At 41.7% G+C, this 18,734-nt stretch overlaps 1 protein-coding gene across 1 annotated transcript in view; it reads left to right on the top strand.

The window, feature by feature from the left end:
* Nucleotides 1-18,734, top strand: part of ZMYM4 (zinc finger MYM-type containing 4) — a gene marked incomplete at its 5' end in the record, with an annotated part of 42,452 nt that overhangs the window by 13,401 nt on the left and 10,317 nt on the right. The window contains 17 exons of the mRNA XM_084274431.1: nt 624-691; nt 1,285-1,455; nt 4,259-4,337; nt 4,771-5,023; nt 6,807-6,981; nt 7,411-7,623; nt 9,668-9,818; nt 10,432-10,547; nt 11,109-11,381; nt 11,886-12,036; nt 12,303-12,475; nt 12,822-12,972; nt 14,533-14,673; nt 14,988-15,025; nt 16,172-16,316; nt 17,321-17,439; nt 17,774-17,945. Of these exons, the coding sequence (XP_084130557.1) occupies nt 624-691; nt 1,285-1,455; nt 4,259-4,337; nt 4,771-5,023; nt 6,807-6,981; nt 7,411-7,623; nt 9,668-9,818; nt 10,432-10,547; nt 11,109-11,381; nt 11,886-12,036; nt 12,303-12,475; nt 12,822-12,972; nt 14,533-14,673; nt 14,988-15,025; nt 16,172-16,316; nt 17,321-17,439; nt 17,774-17,945 (2,589 nt within the window). The remainder of the gene's footprint in view (nt 1-623; nt 692-1,284; nt 1,456-4,258; nt 4,338-4,770; nt 5,024-6,806; nt 6,982-7,410; nt 7,624-9,667; nt 9,819-10,431; nt 10,548-11,108; nt 11,382-11,885; nt 12,037-12,302; nt 12,476-12,821; nt 12,973-14,532; nt 14,674-14,987; nt 15,026-16,171; nt 16,317-17,320; nt 17,440-17,773; nt 17,946-18,734) is intronic.

Raw genomic sequence — 18,734 nt, 5'->3', positions numbered from 1 at the left:
CTTATCTTTTACCTTAAGGTAGATTCCAAGTAAAGAATAGTACTGTGTAAACGATGTTATTTCAGAGAATTGTAAATACCTACAGTTACAAGATTGTGGCTGAAAGCTGAGCAGCCTCAAGTAGAGTAGTAATTGGAACAGCAATAGTCGATGCTCACAGGCAACATCCAGTTTCCAGGTAAATCCAGAATATTTAAATACTTAATATTCATGCTAAAAAAAAACATCAGCTCCAATTTCCTGAGGAGGGAGGAAAAGGCAGAAGACCAGAACAGCAAAGAATGAACATTGTTGCTCTGAAAAACATTTTCTGATTTAAATGTTGAAACACAGGCTAGTTCAGACCCCACTGGGGTGTAGGAAATTCTCAACGAACAGTTCTTCTCAGAATTTTACAACCATTTTGCTGGAATGGGAAAATAATGAGCCAGCAGAGTACTAAATTGTCAGTTCTCTTTTAAGGATTGCCATCTTACTTGCAGGGAGGAGAAAGGGAGTAGTTGAATATTTCTGAGGTGCTGTCAGAATACGGGGTTGGGGATCAGGATGAAGCTCTAGATAGTTTTAAAGGAAATGCCTTGGAACCTGTATTCATTTCTATTTAATGTATATGTTTTCCTCAGTTCATAATCAAGTAGAAGAAACATTACGGACGCAGTTAGCGCCACAAACTCCAGAAACTAACTTCAGGGTAAGCTATAGATCTTTCAAACACTTTTGCAAGTGCAGCAATATACTGGAATAATTCAAAATACGTATTTTGTATTTGAGTGTAAAAATGAGTATCAAGAAAACCTGATCTTCTGACTCTTAGACCTCTTTGCTACTTAAACAGTGCATATAATTTTGTAAAATTTTACTGACCCTCTCTTTGGATTGAGGATTCTTTTGATAGCTACTTTCATGTTCAGCATGGTCTGACTGACTGGTGAGCCGAATCTAGAGCTGGATGCATCCATCTGACCTGCTGCCTTTTTTCCAGATGAGACAGGGAACAGCTGTATCAACAGGCAACACTGCCCAAACAACCGAATGCCCCTACTGACAACCAACTTAGAGAGCTGGGTGGCTTCTGCTGTGTCCAAAGGAGTGGAAAGGCTTGGGGGTGGGAAGAGAGAGGGTGCTGCAGGGAGGTAGAGGCAGCAGCTGCTGCCTGACATTTCTCCCACCTTCCAGTGGCAGGACCCATTTCTTTTGGTCTGCAACAGAAACTCCCCTTGGCAGCAGCCCAACTCCTCGTTGCAGATGCAGGAGGGTGAATTCTTTTTCATATTATTGTTTCAGGAGTCTAGCTACCTATTTTCTAGTAAGGAATCTATTGGACAAGAGCTGGGGAATTCCTTTGCACCAAATATTAGAATTAAGGAGGAGCCTTTGGATGACGAATATGATAAAGCTATGGCCCCACAGCAGGGACTATTAGACAAAATTAAAGATGAACCTGATAATTCTGAGGTAAGTTTCCCATTGCATTTCTCACTTTGGTCTGACAGCTGACCCCATAAGCTGGACATAAATTCAGCAATTTATTTGGTTTGTTGACCGAAATTTAACTTGAAGAACATAGTTTAGTAAAAGGATTTTTCCCTCTTCTACTACCATGAAACCCAAAACCCCAAGTTTCTGATGTCATGTTACCATGTCGCTGAAACTGTTCTGCTTTTCAGTTAGAGACAAAGCAAAGTGCTGTAAAACTTCTCAGTATGAAAATTGTGGTGATGCAGACACTACCTCAACTCGCTCTCACTAGGAAGTAAGGTGTAAATCCTGTTTTAATGAGTATTTTCTGAGTAGTCACAGGTAGAGATGTGTAGTTGAAACAGTGCTATTCCTGCACCTTCCCTCTGAAAGGTTCTCTCTGCAAGAACAGTGCTTCATTGTTTGTTCTTGTTTTAAATTAACACTTAGAGGTCTTACCTTAGCAATCTTAAATATGTACACATCAGTGAAGTCCATTTAAGCATCTCTCAAAGTGACTTGCTCATTTGAGACTGGTGCTTTTTATGGCCATACAGGTAACAGTTGAATACTTGCAGTCTGGAAAAAGTCTGACCTGTGATTTGAGTGGTGCTGGGGCAAGAATTGCCGAGCTCTAACTGGTCTCTCTGCCACTGGTTTGTCGTGTCATGCCAGGGAAATGATCTGGGTTGTAATTCCCCCCTCCTCACTGCTAATATTTGGGTTACATGCAGCTAAAGGTGTGCAAAACTTCCAGAGGTGATTCATCCCACGTGCATCAACGTTAGAGGGCTGGTGTTCTTGTGCAAGCCTTTGTGCAAGCCTTTCTAGCAACATTGGTGTGCTTCTGCTGTCCCTCCTCTTCTCTCTAGGCCTGTCTTCCCATCATTTTTTCTTCATTTCCAATAATACTTCTGGCTTAATAAAATAAGGAAGTAAACACAGTAATTGAAACTATTTGGATTTCACTGCCCTTCTGATTTGTTCAGTGTCCACGAGATTGTTTGGGTTTTATTTTTCCTAAAGCCTATATGATGTCAGACCATGTGTAGGTTGTTAAATCTGTCCTTTGGTCCTCCCAAGATGGCATCTGCTCTGTGGGTTTGTGGGGAATGCGATGCAAGATGTCTGTGGTTATCTAAGATTGTCTTAATAAGTAAAAGTGAGCGCTTGAATAATTTATCTGTCAAGTATCATGTCCTTCAAAAGATTAATTCCTGGAGTAAAATCCTGTAATTATCAACTCTGCCTGGTAATGGAAAAGTATGAGAATTGATGAAGGTTCATTTTGTTTTGCTTCAGAATGGAATGAACGTGGGGTTAGTTGCTTTTTCATGCATCCTGAAGAGGAGAGCATTTCCTGCTGTAACCGATAGTTGGAGCTGAAGGCTCTTGGCTTTCAGCACTGTCACACTGCTTTGAAACTACGCTTGATCACGCACAGTTGATGTCAGGATTTGCCTCCATTTCTCTTACTGGTATTGACTGTGGATAAAACTGCAGTTAAAATGCTGAAAAAAACCTCTTAATTTCTGCAAATAACAAAGTTGTAATAGTAAAAAAAACCCCAACCATGGTGCTTTAAAACTTGTCATCACAGCATGCCCACATGCAGCTTCAAAGCTTCTCTTGAGACTGTTTCTGTCTGATGGTTCTCAGGATGAACACATGCCATTGCCTGTTCTCCTGGGGAACCCGTTGAGAAATAGTCTGCCTGCCCTAGTATTGTCCTAGTACAGAGACTTGTTGTTTTCCCATGGGAGAAAGAGAAGTGTTAAGTTCTAGTGTGTAATACGTGGATTGTTAGTGTGTGATTTTAGGAGAGGGCTTAAGCTGAGGGAGCAGCCCATTGAAAAGGGAGAGCTTAATTTTGCTTAGTGGTTTTGAATTGGCTTACCTTGCATCCAGACAGCAACTGTGAATTCAGCTCAGTCATAACATGACATCATGCCCTCACTACTCCCAAATGACTGTAAGTAGGTTAAATCTCACCATCTCTGTAGTCCAAGAGATTATGCTTTTCAGCCTATTAAGATTTGCATGTAGAGTGTTACAAGCTGCTTTACAGTTCAGATTTCCAGGGAAAGCACGAGCAGGAAGCAAGGTGTCACAGTATGAATAGCTGCTGTGGAGTAAGCTAGTAATTTATAGTATGTCAGCTATTCCACAAGCAACTGTCTGTAGGGGTTTTCTCATCCTGTAGAAAATATGAGGTTATTCTTGCTCACTGAAGCCAGGCTAAGTCAGGACTGTGGTGCCCTGGCTGTGGTCGTGCCAGCTTTGACTTGCTGTAAAGCTTCACCTGGGGCTCCTCCAAGGTACTTAATTTGTGGTTGAGTACAGAACACTTCTCACCATTGAGGTTCCAGTCTCTACTTCATTATTATCATCTGTGAATGTGAAGATAAAGCTTGTTTCACAGAGTGGGGGCATGGACTGCAGAGCGCTTCTAGATGGAAAGTTGGCGTGAGCATAAAGCAGAGATTTCTCTGAAGTTTTGTCTAGCTGAATTCTGAGGTGTCTTGGAATACAGCTGGAAGGGGGAATGCACTGGGCAGCTGTGCTTTTCCATTCCTACCTGACACCCTTGGTTGTAGTTTACTGTGAACCTCTGAGCAGGTTCTCTGTATGGTGCTCATACAGCAACATCTCTAAACCTGGCCTTTGGAGCAGGCTTGGGACACTCACTCTTGTCCTCCAGGACCTGAAGATTCAATACAGCATAGTGAAAGAATGGAAATCATGTAACCTGTTATTACATGTGTGTATTTGTTCTCCTTTTCCTTTTCCTTTGTTTTAGGAGTACGGCCAACAGCCAAAAACTCAGGAAGGGGAGCTGAAAATCAGTGCTGTATTTTCAGTCAGTGGCAGTCCTCTTGGTAAGGAATGGGCAAGACTAACTTTCTTTAGATCTGTAAAATATATCACCTCTGCAAATAGTGCTCCAGCTTACTCTGCATTTCATTTGCTGTGTCTGACCCCAGTAGAAAAAAAATAACTAATGTGTTTTAGAGACAAATTCAGAAATTGAAAAATAATTGTATTTTTGAGGCAAAGGAAAATTGCATGTGAAAGAGATGTTAAAAGTGCATTCTCAGTCTTTGGAGTAGTTGAACCAATCTGCTACTTAGAAAACCAGCACAGGGCATGTATTTATGGAGAGTTCATCTGCTAGTTAATTCTCCATTAGACCCTGACAAATGAAATCATAAGCTTTGTGCTTGCCCCTTGCACGAGTGAATTATGTGCAGGACATACATAACAGTTACTCTATGTTTTCTCTGTGTTGTTCTCTCTCTCTCTTTTTTTTAGCTCCACAGCTGTCATCAGGTTTCCAGCCTGCTGTGGCATCCTCTGGCATGAGTAAAATGCTTCCTTCAGTTCCAACCACAGCTGTTCGGGTTTCCTGTTCTGGCTGTAAAAAAATCCTGCAGAAGGGGCAAACAGCATACCAGAGGAAAGGCTCTACCCAGCTCTTCTGCTCCACACTGTGCCTCACTGGATACACTGTTCCAGCTTCTCGCCCACCAGCTTCTACCAAGAAAACCTGCGCAAGCTGCTCAAAGTAGGACAGTGGTTTAGTTTGTTCTAGTGATAATTGGTAGCCAGGCAGATAATGAAAGGCTTCAGTTCTCTTTATGTGCCACATGTTTCTGTTGTGCTGGCTGCTGTGACGCTTCCCCTTCAAAAAAACGTGGCTGATAGTTATTTGTTAATTGGTCTGTCCGCTTTCACTTTCATTCTGTTAATTGGATTTTGCATACATGTGGATTTAAAAGCCTCTTTTCTGCAGTGTTTTGTCTTCTTTTGGTTTAAATGAGCCAAGTGTGAAAACCTGTATTTCGAAAGGCACTGCGTTTCTGTGCCGTGTGAAGATGGTGGTGTGCTCTCAGTACCACTAATGAGTACATTTTAAAAAATACATTATATGTTATTTCTTCTAGATGAAAATGGGTGTATTAGATCCCCAAAATGAAAGAAAACATGGGTAAATTAGTACGTCCCAGGCAGGGTATTTCTTTAGATTCTAAACAAGCCCAACTTTCCAGTCTGGCTCCATTCTGTGAGCTTAAATTTCTGTAGGTCTTAGCTCATCAAAATATGTCACTGCTGCTTTCATAAGATGTAGAGAAGTTAAATTTATTAAGCATTGGAGGTTTTTTTTTTTAGCTAGTTGGGGTCTCAGCATCCATATCTAAGCCTGGAGAGTGGAAAGCCAACGTTTGCTTTTGTGAGCCTATGTGGAAAAGTTCTTTAGAAAAGATCTACATTTTTCCACAGTCCTGTTGGAAACACAGGCCTGAATCTTCAGGTCTAAAAACCATTGTAATGATTAAAATTTTGTGCCCATTTGTATTACTGTATGCCCAAGTTATCAAAAGGAGACCTTTGTGGAAGGCTTTTTAAGATGTCCTACCATGCCATTAGGTTGAGGCAAATAAATAACTTTGCAGGATGATTGTGCTGCAGTCTGTAGAGGAGAGGAGAATTATTCCTTTGTGTTATTTTCAGTTGTTAAAAGTTACTTTGCAAAAGGATGCTGCTTTGTTGATCATTTCTTCAACAGCAGATTTATTACTTTCAGATTTACAAGGTCAACTGAACTTAAACTTGAGACTTGAAATAATTATTCCTTTCCCTCCCTATCTCAGTGTGAAAAGGCCTTGTAATAAAGTTGGCTGTAATTTGTATTTATTCTGTTGAAAAATGGTCTGCCTCTGACAGGAAGAGGCATCCTTCCAACCAAGAAAGTCAGAGGAATGCTGTCTCCCAGTCTTTTGACTTAAAGGCTTTGAAACTTTTCTGTTAATGACTGCTTCAAAGGAGAGAAGAAATAAGGAGAAAGTTCAGCTTGTTAAATCCAGTAACAGATAGAACTGTGGATGGCAGATAAGAGGTGGAAGGTTACAGTATGTGTCATTCTGTTTTGAACTAAACAGGACAGAGATTAGAAATTCTGACCCTTTGTTTTTCCTTCTTTTTCCCCTACTCCATTACAAATGGTATTTTCATTGCTAAAGGAAATTATTCCACATGTCCTGCTTTTTCTTTTTTTTGTAAAAACCATGCAAACCAGTTACCCTTTCCCAGTCCCAGAGAAAGGATATTTACAGGCCACTCTTAAATCCAGGTAGAAAATATTCCACAGAATATCTAATTGAGAATGGTACTTGCTAGCTATTTTCCCATTGGGAAAAGAAAACTGTAGTTGGGCACTTATAGCAGCAAGAAGAAAAACTTCAAGTTAAACAAATCCACCCTCTTTTAGGGATTGTTTAGTTTGCAGAAAAAGAAAGGATGGCAACATGAAATCAGCATTAAATCTTTGTTTTTCTTTTTTTCCATAGAGACATTCTAAATCCAAAGGATGTAATCACTGCCCAGTTTGACAATACAAACTCCAGTAAGGATTTCTGCAGCCAGTCTTGTCTTTCTACATATGAACTGAAAAGGAAACCCATTGTTGCTATTCATACTAACAGCATTTCAACCAAGTGCAGCATGTGCCAGAAGAATGCGGTGGTAATTGCAGACTTCTTTGTTGTTTGAATTTCTTTTCACAGAGTCACAGGGTTGGAAGAGCCCTTTGAAGATCACCAAGTCCAACCATCCCCATTCTATGCTAAACCATATCCCTAAGTACCTCATCAACCCTTTTTTTTGAACACATCCAGGGAAGGTGACTCAGCCCCTCCCTGGGCAGCCTGTTCCAGCCCTGACAATTCTTTGAGTAGAAATTTTTTTTCTAATACCCAATCTAAAGCTGCCCTGGCCCAGCTTGAGCCCATTGCACCTTGTCCCATCTCATGTCCCCTGGCTGAAGACACCATCGCCCACCTCTCTACACCCTCCCTTCAGGTAGTTGTAGGTGGCGATAAGGGGACAACTTGTCTCAGAGCTGAATGTACACGTTCCTTCTATTCTTGGTATATAGCCTTTCTTATCTTCCAGATTAGACATGAAGTGAATTACCAGAACGTGGTGCACAAGCTCTGCAGCGACGCCTGCTTCTCCAAGTTCCGCTCGGCGAACAACCTGACCATGAACTGCTGTGAGAACTGCGGGGGGTACTGCTACAGCGGCTCCGGCCAGTGCCACGTGCTTCAGATAGAGGGACAGTCCAAAAAGTTCTGCAGTTCAACATGTGTGACAGCATACAAGCAGGTATAATCTGACAGAATATTAAAAATTTGTCTTTGATTAGATTTTTGGCAGCTGTAAGAAACACCCGATCTACCAGTTCATTACTTCGTTACTGTCTTGGTCTAAGATCATAGAATCCCAGACTGCTCTGGGTTGGAAGGGACCCCAAGGATCACAGAGCTCCAACCCCCCTGCCACAGGCAGGGCCACCAACCTCCAGGCCTGGAGCTACACAAGGTTGCCCAGGGCCCCATCCAACCTGGCCTTGAACACCTCCAGGGACAGGGGTAATTCCTTTTGGCATTTCATGCTTAATCCTTGCCCAAACATGTTGCCCTGTTTCCCTTACCACTGAACTGGCTACCAGAGTATTCCAGTGTGAGAGAAGACACTGTGGGTCCACTCAGCAGTGGACCACTGGGACTTTTTTCAGCCTTTGAGATGCTCCCTGTTTGAGTATTCGATATTAAATTGTAACATTTAAGTGAAGAGTAGAAGTAATAATTAGTTGGTAATTTTTTGACTTTCATTTTTAAATTTTTAATATTATAATTTGATTATAATGGAGTCAAAGTGCTGAGTGGTTGAGAGAACCTTGATTTCTTATATAATAGCTCAATTATTTTTGACTGACTTATTTTAATGCAATTACTTTAGGAAAAATTGCACTCTCATAAGATAGTGTAACTTCATTTTGTGACTTGACTTTGCTGCCCCATTATTCAGGCCACTTAGGCCAAGAAAGGCTTAATGAATTAAAAAAAAAATATGGTAGAAGTATTTCATCCAGAAAATTGCCTAGAACATTAACTGTCCTCTGAAACAAATATGGAAATTAAATTAAATAAGCTGGAAAGGAGAGGGATTTCATGCTGCTTTTGCAGATGCACATCAGAACCTCATATGTGTTAGTCTTCCTGAAAATACAGTACGTTCAACGCTTTTAATTCAATTTTTTATTGATTTTTAAACAGCATTCAGCTTCACATTCTGATAGTTTTGGGGTGAGAGAGGAAGCTCCTCCCTGTTTTCTCATAAAATGAAGTTACTTTGTTTACATACATAGCCAGTGTATTAAAAATCATAAGCAAAATGTGGCTTCTCAGCAAAAATGCTGCAGTCTGATATGAGGAGCTTGTTATGTGGTAGTGCCCTGGTTTCAGTCAGGATGGAGTTAACTTCATTTGTAGCAGCGGATGGAATGCTGTGTTGGAGAGTTAAAATGGGAGCAGTGCTGATAACACCCTGATGGGTTTAGTTGCTGTCAGACAGTCAAGGACTTTCTCAGCTCTTCATATTTCTCTATTCATGAGAAAGGAGGGGAGGAAGCCAGGACAGGTGACCCAAACTGGCCAAAGAGAGTATTCCATGCCAATTATGTCTTGCCCAGTACAACAGGGGGGATGAGAGGAAGAGCAGGGGCGGCTCCGGGATGCGCAGTTTTTGGGGGACGGTCGGGTCCCGGGACGGCTCTGGGTGGCACGGCCTGAGCTGTGGGTTCGGTGAGAAACTGCATTGGGTATCAACAGCTTCATATATTTTTTGCTCTAAAGTCCTGTTAGCATTGTTGTATTTTATTTTTCTGCTATTTTAGTAAACTATCCTTATCCCAACCCACGGGCTCTTAGTTTCTTGGTTTTGGGGTTATTTGCCCCGTTCCTTTCCCTTCCCTTGCCTCTCACCCCCCTCCCTTCCCTCTTCCCCTGCTCTTTTCCTTTAAGGAGCAGGCAGCTGCGTGGATCTCGGCTCTCAGCCGGGGTAAAACCACCACAGCTAGCAGAACATGTAGCAGTGTTTGCACTTGGAGGCCTTCACCCTGACAACCTGGGTACTGTTTAAACCAGCCCACAAAGGTAGAGCTTACCCTGACTGAGACTGAGCCCAACCTCAGGCGTTCAGAGTGTTAAGATCACAAGCATAGCGGAGAACCCCGATCGGTATGACCATAAGTAATACAGCTGTAAAATGAAGTGCTGTTTCAAGTGCACCTTTTTACATGCTTTATAGGCTGGTGATTAATTTTCAGGTTAATAAAAAAGAATGATAGATTTCCTTATTTTCACAGAAGTCAGCTAAAATCACACCTTGCACACTGTGTAAATCTCTGAGATCTTCAGCCGAGATGATCGAGAGCGCAAATAACTTGGGAAAAACTGAGCTGTTTTGCTCTGTTAACTGCTTGTCAGCATATAGAGTAAAAATGGTCACTTCTGCAGGTAAGTTTTATCCTTTTACATCTTTAGAGTAGTAATGCTGATATCTAAACTTAAATTGTCTTGATAATTTAAAGCTGATATTCTTAGGAGGGGTGCCTTATTTTTTAAGGCAGGTGCTGAGATGAGAATGGAAGGGCTTTCTACCATAGATAAACCTAACAGTGACAATACAGCCATTTCAGCTTTGTTTTTAGAGAGTTTCAATGTGATAATAAATCATAATCTATCTTCTGCTCTTGCAAGGACAGCTGGTGGGTTTCCCAGCTAGACAAATCCACTTCTGTGGACATAGGCCATACCACCACTGTGACCTCTCTGCCCCTGTTCTCCAGGGTGATCAGCTTAGTTACCTCTGCCTAATGTTGCATTAAGCTTGGCAAACTTCTTGGAAAACAGAAAAATGCTTACTGACATTCTGGGGATACTGGGAGATTACTTAAAGGATCTGGCAAGCAACAGGCACTGCAACTACTTCTGAATCTGTAGAAACTTCACCTTGGGCTTCAGTGTGTACCTTGGCTTGGTGTTCTGGTTTTCTATCCACGGTGCAAAATTATCTGCAGTACAAGTTGGTGTTGCATAAATCACTTTTTCTTCTCTGTTTCACCCTCAGGTGTTCAAGTTCAGTGCAACAGCTGTAAAATTTCTGCAAACCCTCAGTATCACTTGGCTATGTCAGATGGGAGCATACGCAATTTCTGCAGCTACAGTTGTGTAGTTGCTTTTCAGGTGTGACATCTAGGATTTCTTCTTAGCCAAATTAGTAGAATAAATAATAGTGTGAGTCATAGAATGGTCTGGGTTGGAAGGGACACCAAGGATTATAGAGTTCCAACCCCCTGCCACAGGTAGGGCCACCAACCTCCAAGCCTGGGTTGCCCAGGGCCCCATCCAACCTGGCCTTGAACGCCTCCAGGGACGGGGCATCCACGACCTCTCTGGGCAGCCTGTTCCAGCCCCTCACCACTCTCTCTGGAAAAAACTTCCCCCTAATAGCTATTTTAAACCTTCCCTCCTTTAGCTTTAATCTGTTTCCCCTTGTCCTGCCATTATCCACCCTTCTAAAAAGTTGATTCCCCTCCTGTTTCTCTGCTCCCTTCAGGGGCTGGAAGGCTGCAGTGAGGTCCCCCCACAGCCTTTTCTTCTCCAGGCTGAACCAGCCCAGCTCCCTCAGCCTCTGTCTGTAGGGGAGCTGCTCCAGCCCTTTAATCATCTTTGTGGCCCTGTGATGTCAGGTAAAATAGGTAATACTGTAAAATAATGTCTCTTCCTCCATTTGCTTTCCTGCAGAATTTGTTCAACAAGCCTGCAGGAGTGAACTCCTCAGTGGTACCTCTGTCACAAGGTCAAGTCATTGTCAGCATTCCTTCGGGGGCGACCGTATCGGCGGGTGGCACCACCTCGACTGTGTCCCCCAGCTCCATGAGCAGTTCAGCTGCAGCTGGTCTACAGAGGCTGGCTGCCCAGTCCCAGCAAGTCACTTTTGCCCGCCCTATTGTCAAACTCAGGTGTCAGCACTGTAACAGATTGTTCGCAACCAAACCAGAGCTGCTTGACTACAAGGTAATACAGACTAAGGCTTTTCAAGTTCATATTTCTCAACAGAAACCCAAGAAATTAAAGCTGATATACAATGCTCTGTCAGTACAGCTCTGTTGCTTACCTGCTGTGGAGGGATTTTGAACTGATTTGGGTATTGTTTAACCCTTCTCAAAATTAATACTGATTCTAGCACTTTGATCTTAAAAATGGAGGGGTGGGTATGGGGAGAGACACCCACTCCAAAAAACCCAAACCCTATGATTGCCTGGCTAGATAAGCACATTCCTGATTCTTGGTCCCAGAGATAATCCTTTTAATTCCAGGACAAAGCACATTGGTGAGGACTTTCTGCAGGAAATTGTGCTGTTGTTCTAAAGTTAAATGGGGAAACTTATTTCCTAGTGCTATCTGTTGTTGATTTCCAAGGGTGTAAATATGCTTCTAAGTTTTTATTAATTCAAATGTATTAGCTAGGATGTGAAACAATTGAAGCATTGAAACCAAACCATCCTGGCTGTGTTGCAGGGTAAAATGTTCCAGTTTTGTGGGAAGACCTGCTGCGATGAATATAAGAAGAGGAGCAGTGTAATGGCAATGTGTGAATATTGCAGAATTGAGAAGATTATCAAGGAGACAGTGCGATTCTCAGGCATAGATAAGACATTCTGTAGCGAAGGTAAGAGTGGGCAAGACTGGCTTGGACAAATCAGAAGTATTTTGCCTTAAAATTACTGGTGTTACTAAGGCACACCTCATATTTTTCGGCGAGAAAACAGGTGTTTAGGTTTAGAAACACAGACTTTTGTTCACATTTTACATTTTAATGGTAAGTTTTGATAAATTATTACAAGCATAACTAAATATAAGAACTAAAGAGCCAAGCAAACACCATTTTGATACCGAAGGAAGCTTTTGTGTTCATGCTATTTTCTCTTCTTTTAGGTTGCAAACTGCTCTATAAACATGACTTGGCGAAGCGCTGGGGAAACCACTGTAAAATGTGCAGTTACTGTTTACAGGCATCCCCCAAACTGGTCCAGAATCATTTTGGGGGGAAAATGGAGGAGTTTTGTTCAGAGGAGTGCATGTCTAAATTCACAGTTTTGTATTACCAGGTAAGCAGTGTTCTCACATAGCATCTTCTGGAGTGTAAACACATCTCCAAAAGAACCTCCGTACATTACAAGCTGTGTGAACTGCCTGTAGATAACTTCTGTGTCCATCAAATATGTTACATATATGTGAGACATGAGTAAATCCCTCAGAAGGTTTTCTATATAGAAAAAAGCAAATACAGGTTACAGAGAGACAGACACGGAATAGTCTGCTGCAAAACTGATGCATCCTTACAGATTTCTTTACGCTGTAATTGCTGAGCAGGGTTCAAAGAGGGTTTTATACATAGACTTTTTGTTGCTGTTTACAAGTATGTTTAATTTCTCCCTCACTCTGTTTTCACAGATGGCAAAGTGTGATGGTTGTAAGAGACAAGGTAAACTCAGTGAGTCCATGAAATGGCAAGGGGAGATCAAGCATTTTTGCAATCTGCTTTGTATTCTGTTGTTCTGTAATCAGCAAACCGTTTCTGACCCTCCACCCCCAAACAACACAGGTAAAACAGGTGGGAAATAGGATTGCCTTTTGGTGTGTGTGGTAGGGATAAGAACATTGATTTGGAAAGTCAATTGAATGAACTTCTTAAGAGATACCTTGTGGGCTTACCCATTCCCACTGAATGGGCTCAGTTCCAGTCTTCAGACTGTTTCAAAGTTCTGCAGGTATGAAGTGTGGCTGCTTCATATACCAAATCTGGATTGTAATGCTAAAGAAACAACACCAGTTCAATAACTTCTGTAAAACAAAGGCCCATTTTATTGGGGTAAAATGTACTGATACCTACTGAAGACATGTTAAATACTTAGCTTGTCTCTTGTACTTGATAAGAGCCAGGTACAGTAGGATGTTTGTGTTCATTTAACAAGAAAAATAATCAAGTGGTGGAATTGTTAGACTTAATGGTTGTAAATACAGACTTCCATGTATGAACTTAAAATAGCCAGTTCTGTGTAGTCTGGAGGAATATGAAGACATTTCTGTGTCATGAAGTCTGGATTCCTGAAGTATCAATGCCAAGATTAATGTGTGCAGTAGCTGTTTCCTTGCTGGTTATTTTAACAGATGGAATGGGAAAAAGGGTGGGAATGAAGCCCACAGGAGTAGGGACTGTGAGTGTCTGTAGGGAATGAAACATGAAGGGAAGAAAGGCCCAGAGATATAGGAAGTGAAAGCAAAACAAAGGGCAGAAAGTGCACTGATCCCAAAGAGGGGTATAATCTCCTCCTGAGTGATGGTGACTGCAGCAGTAAGGTACCCAACAAGCAATAAAGAATTATAACTGGAAGTTTACAGTAGGCACCAGGCTATATTCACCTCTAAAACATTGTGCATGTCTCCTGCTTACACTGGTGGGAGCTGTTTTCTCTCACTATGAGGAATAGAGGAGTATCTTCATACTTGAGGCCATAATTACACCGTGGGACATTCTGGTCTTGTCAGTACACATGGCTGGTAGTAAGGATAGCAAACCCAGCAGTGGGCCTGCCAGCCAGAAGTGTGCCTGCTGTCCCAGGTGAGGCACGTGCAGTGCCTCTGTGGAAGTGGGCTCTGGGGCTGCCAGGGTACTGGAGTGCCTCAGAGCAGTAGTTGGTGGTGACATGAGGTACTTTATGGTTATGTGGTGATGAGCGGTGCTTTCAAATGGAAGGACCCTAAGAATTTCTCTGGGAGAGCCTTGTAAAGTCCACCTCTTCCCTTTATTTGTTGGGAATTTGTCTGTCTCCTGTACAATGTATGTGGGATACTGAGTGCAGAGAGTCATCCAGTTATCTCATCTCCTGAATGCTGCTGGAGTGCACATACTATTGCAAAGAGAAACCTGCTTTCTATGGTGAAGTTCTTTGCTGGGGGGAAGTTCTGAAATGTTTCTGTGACTGGAAAACAGCTGAAGTTTGCTTGTGGAACCAGCTGCTGTTTAAACTGAAAGGCTGCTGTTGGACACCTACATTTCTCTTTCATTTGGAGATAAATCTGGAGGGTGGGTGTTGTTTCAGAAATGCTGTTTTATAAATTACCTTATTACTTATTTTAGTTTTCTTCTGTTCTGTCTGTCCAGCAAACCTTTCTATGGCACCAGCTGCTTCTTCAGGCCCTCCTTCTTTGAGAAAGGACTCGACCCCTGTCATAGCAAATGTGGTGTCCCTCGCAAGCACCCCTGCTGCCCAGCCTACAGTTAATTCCAACAATGTTTTACAGGGTAAGAGTGCTGAATAAGATCCCTGTATCTTTAAATCTCTATTCCTGAACATTTCTATTTGTTCTATTTGTTCGGGGTTCTTTGCCACTGAGGACAACAGCCACCACTTCATTATGCTTCACATCAGTGCAGGTGGTTACAGTTTTGTCCTTTCCTTACCTAGATATAAATAATGACTTAAATTTATCTTCATACACCAGGGAATGAGGTTTAACAGGAATTCTTTTTCTTGACCTTGGCAGAATATGGGTTATGGGCCTTGATGAGAAGTACACAGACTATTCTTGTATCTTTCTTTTTTTCTCTCTTCACAGGTGCAGTCCCTACTGTGACAGCAAAAATAATAGGAGATGTAAGTTTTACGAGAGCCTCTTTTTCTCACTTTGGCCCAGATTGTGTCAATAACAAGTAAAGTATCCAAGAATTTTGCACCGTCCTTTTGTAACTGCTTTTCCTGATGGGGATTGGGATTTAAAAATCATCCAGCTTGCAGATGTGGGGTTTTAAATGGATAGGACTTGTATGGTAGAAAAGACTTTCTGTGTCTATTGACAGGTTGATGAGATGTTTTAAGGTGAAGCTTGTGAGACTGTATCTCTGTAGAGATGGCTGTACTCCACAAGAAGTTCAGGGGTGGCTTCTGTACTTGTGGCTACCCTTTGGGGACAGAAGTGGGATGTGACGTCAGAAGGACTAGAGTGGGAGGAAGGGGACCAGCCTGGGCTGCCAGGGCTGCCATGACCAACATCTTGCAGCTTAGCTTTCCTTCCCCACTCCCCAGTAGTGTGGTAACAGAGCTGTGGGGAGCCATTGTCACTGCTTATCCGTGAATAACTCCTAGAGCTCCTATTCTTGAGCTCTTTGAGGTATGTGGTATATATCTTGTAACTCTCTTAAAAGATGAAGATTTTATTGTTTAGCTCTTAGGTTGTGGAAGACTGACAGCCTTGCCTTTAGCTGAAGTGTCAAGGATGAGCATGTGAATTTTCCCTAATGAAATAGATCCTGTTATTTGAATGCATGACTAAAAATTACAGGGCTACTGATACTGCCAGCATTTCTGTTCATTTTTTACTTCTTTTCAGTGGTTTCACATCAGTTTGGTTTTTTTGTTTGGCTATCTGTATCAGCCAGACTTGCAGTCATCAAAGGATATTAACATAAGTCCTCTTTATATCTTTGCCATCAGTAAGATTCCAAGGTAAAAAGTTTACAGAGGTTATTTGACTACAGAAACCAAACTTTCTTGCAGATTTTTTCACTGCACTGGTAACAACAACAACAGAAGACAGTTGTTTAATTAAAATAAATTGAGACAAAGACCATAAAGCACCAAATACTTTAGCAGCCTGGTTTTGCAATAGTTTTAAACAATCATTTCTATCAGCAAGGAGAGTTTTAAATTGTTCAGCCTCCCATAGTAGAGGACAAATACTAAACTCCTGATATCCTCCAAACCAGTACTGACTCTGCCCTCATTTGTATTTTTTCCAAACAGGCTAGTACTCAGACAGATGCCCTAAAGCTACCACCATCCCAACCACCCAGGCTTCTGAAAAACAAAGCATTATTGTGCAAGCCAATCACACAGACTAAGGCCACCTCCTGCAAACCTCACACACAAAACAAGGAATGCCAGACAGGTCTGTATCTGGTCTCCTGCTTATTTCATACAAGTATGTTGCAGTTGAAAGATAAATGTTGCATGTATGTGACAGAGAATATGGTTTAATATATTTTAAAACCTTAAATAGTTTTCAGATTGTCATATCATATTTGCCAAGTAGCAGTTGGCCTTAGAGAAGCAAAACATTTGCTATTCTTTGAAATCCTTAATGCTTCATGTGTGATGAATCCTGAGATTTGCTTTAACTCATCTTTAGCATTCTGCTATCATCTTAGCTGTGGAAAGTGAAGTGCAGTGGTTAAGTGATCTGCAAAAGGCTACAGAGGGAACTTGTTTTCCTCAGGACAGAGTTTGTGAGTTCTTTCTCTCACAGCACAAGCCCTAAGAGCAGATAATAAAGGCATGGTGTCTCAAAAGATTGTGTCAACTCTCATTTTCCTTTAATTATTAGATACAGTTACTAAGAACCTCTGAAAATTAAGTCCCTGTTTCTAAGATGATTTAATTAGATTCATATTTGCTCTAAGCTCCCTCTGTGGGCAGGAGGAAACAAAACTCCTTCAAAGGCTGTTATGTAGTCCACACTGTCATTGAGGAGTGGTTTTCTCATCATCATTCCTGCAGAGGGAGGATATCTGGTGTTGATGTCAACCCCTCAGTGAGGATGGTGGAGTGGGAAGGTTACAGTGAGGTTTTTTAATGCTACATTCTTAGTAGTCTTATAGTTACTTGTGAGATAATTGCAGTAGCACACCGTTTACCTGGGTAGTATTTAATACTCATTTCCACTCTTCCCTTCCAGAAATCATGTATATGGTCACAGTGCTGTTTGTTTCTGAACTGTAGTATTAATACTTGCTACAGCAGTGCTAAAGTGAAAGGTGGCTCTGAACCAGGACGCGGTACTGTGCACGCTGAGTAACAAGCAGAAGTCCAAACAATTGTCCTGGATGCTCTGAAGTGTACTGGGTGGTCATATGGTTAAACAATTTCTGTTTTGTTCTGCTTTTGATACAACAGAAGAAGAAGTAGTTCAACCGCAGATCATTGTGGTACCTGTTCCTGTACCAGTGTTTGTGCCAGTACCCCTTCACCTCTACACTCAGTACACACCGGTTCCACTTGGGATGCCAATACCTGTAAGTTCTACTTCAGTTCACAAGAGAACTGGTTTACAGTCTTGTTTTTGAATAGGGTTGGGTTTTTTTAACTAGTCATGCAAGTGCTGTTTGGAGTCTTGAAGCCATTTCTTTCCATAGTGTATCACATTTAGTTAAACATCATCCCACAAACCCACCAATTTGTAGGGTTATTGCAGAAATAAAACAAGCAGTCCAGTCTGGAATTACTTCTAAAATTAAATTATAGTAGTCTTAAAAGATGTGTAAGATTAAATGAGAGGAATCTCCCCTGTGTATTTGCTCTTTCCTTTCACCCCCAAACAAGCTTTAACACTTTCCACGTGTTCCATAGGTACCAGTTCCCATGCTCTTCCCAACCACCCTGGATAATGCTGACAAGGTCATTGAAACTATTCAGGATATCAAGGAAAAAATTCCCACAAATCCATTTGAAGCTGATCTTCTTCAGATGGCAGAAATGATTGCAGAAGATGAGGAGAAAGAAAAAACACACTCTCATGGTGGTATGTGATGTTTTAGAAAGGAAACTAAATGCACTGAGGTGGAGGTCCCCACATCATGGAAAATGGGTGGATAAATAGATGTGGGGCCTGTGTTGGCTGCTTCCCAAATATGTGTGGTGTGGTAAATGCTCCTCTTGTCTTACCAACATTTATTTTCCACAGTGAAACTGTTCTTGCAGGTGAAGTGCCAGCCTAGCCAGGGCTATAATGCTTATGTCATGTTTTAACAAGTTTGATGACTTATTCTTTTAAAATGAGGAGGCCTTGTGGGAATTCACCTGAATTGTATATTTGGAGATGATTTTGTCTCTGTGCAACATTCTGTTCTTTGTTTTGAAAACGTGTTTTCATTTAAGATTAATTTGCTCTTCCTCCATAGTTTCTGTTTTGGCTGCTGGTTACACCACAACCTGTTAGATACTGAGCACTGGCAGTGGTTTAAATGTGTTTACATACCCTGTCCCTGATCCTAGGTGTTGATTTGACTTTTGTTGATACTGAAGATTGCTAGAGGTAGTAATCTGCAGGTAGCACATCATGCACTGGGAGAAGGCAGTGTTAGGAAGACAGAGCAGCTGCTTCACAAGGACATGTTCCTATCAGGCTTTTTATGGTGTATTTTTGGATAGTGCTGCTGGTTAGAATCTGTTGCATGGTGATCATCCCCTGTAATGAAACTGGGATGGGCTGAGAGGAAATAAACGAAGTATCATATTTGTCTACAGATGACTCAACAAACAGGGAGGGATGGAAACATGTAGAAAAGCAAGCAAGGGTTAATTGTGCATT

Source organism: Gallinula chloropus (genome assembly GCF_964237585.1).
Source record: "Gallinula chloropus genome assembly, chromosome: 22".
Classification (NCBI taxonomy): Eukaryota; Metazoa; Chordata; class Aves; order Gruiformes; family Rallidae; genus Gallinula; species Gallinula chloropus.
Note: the sequence above shows the minus strand (reverse complement) of the source record. Positions and strands in the feature narration are given on the sequence as shown.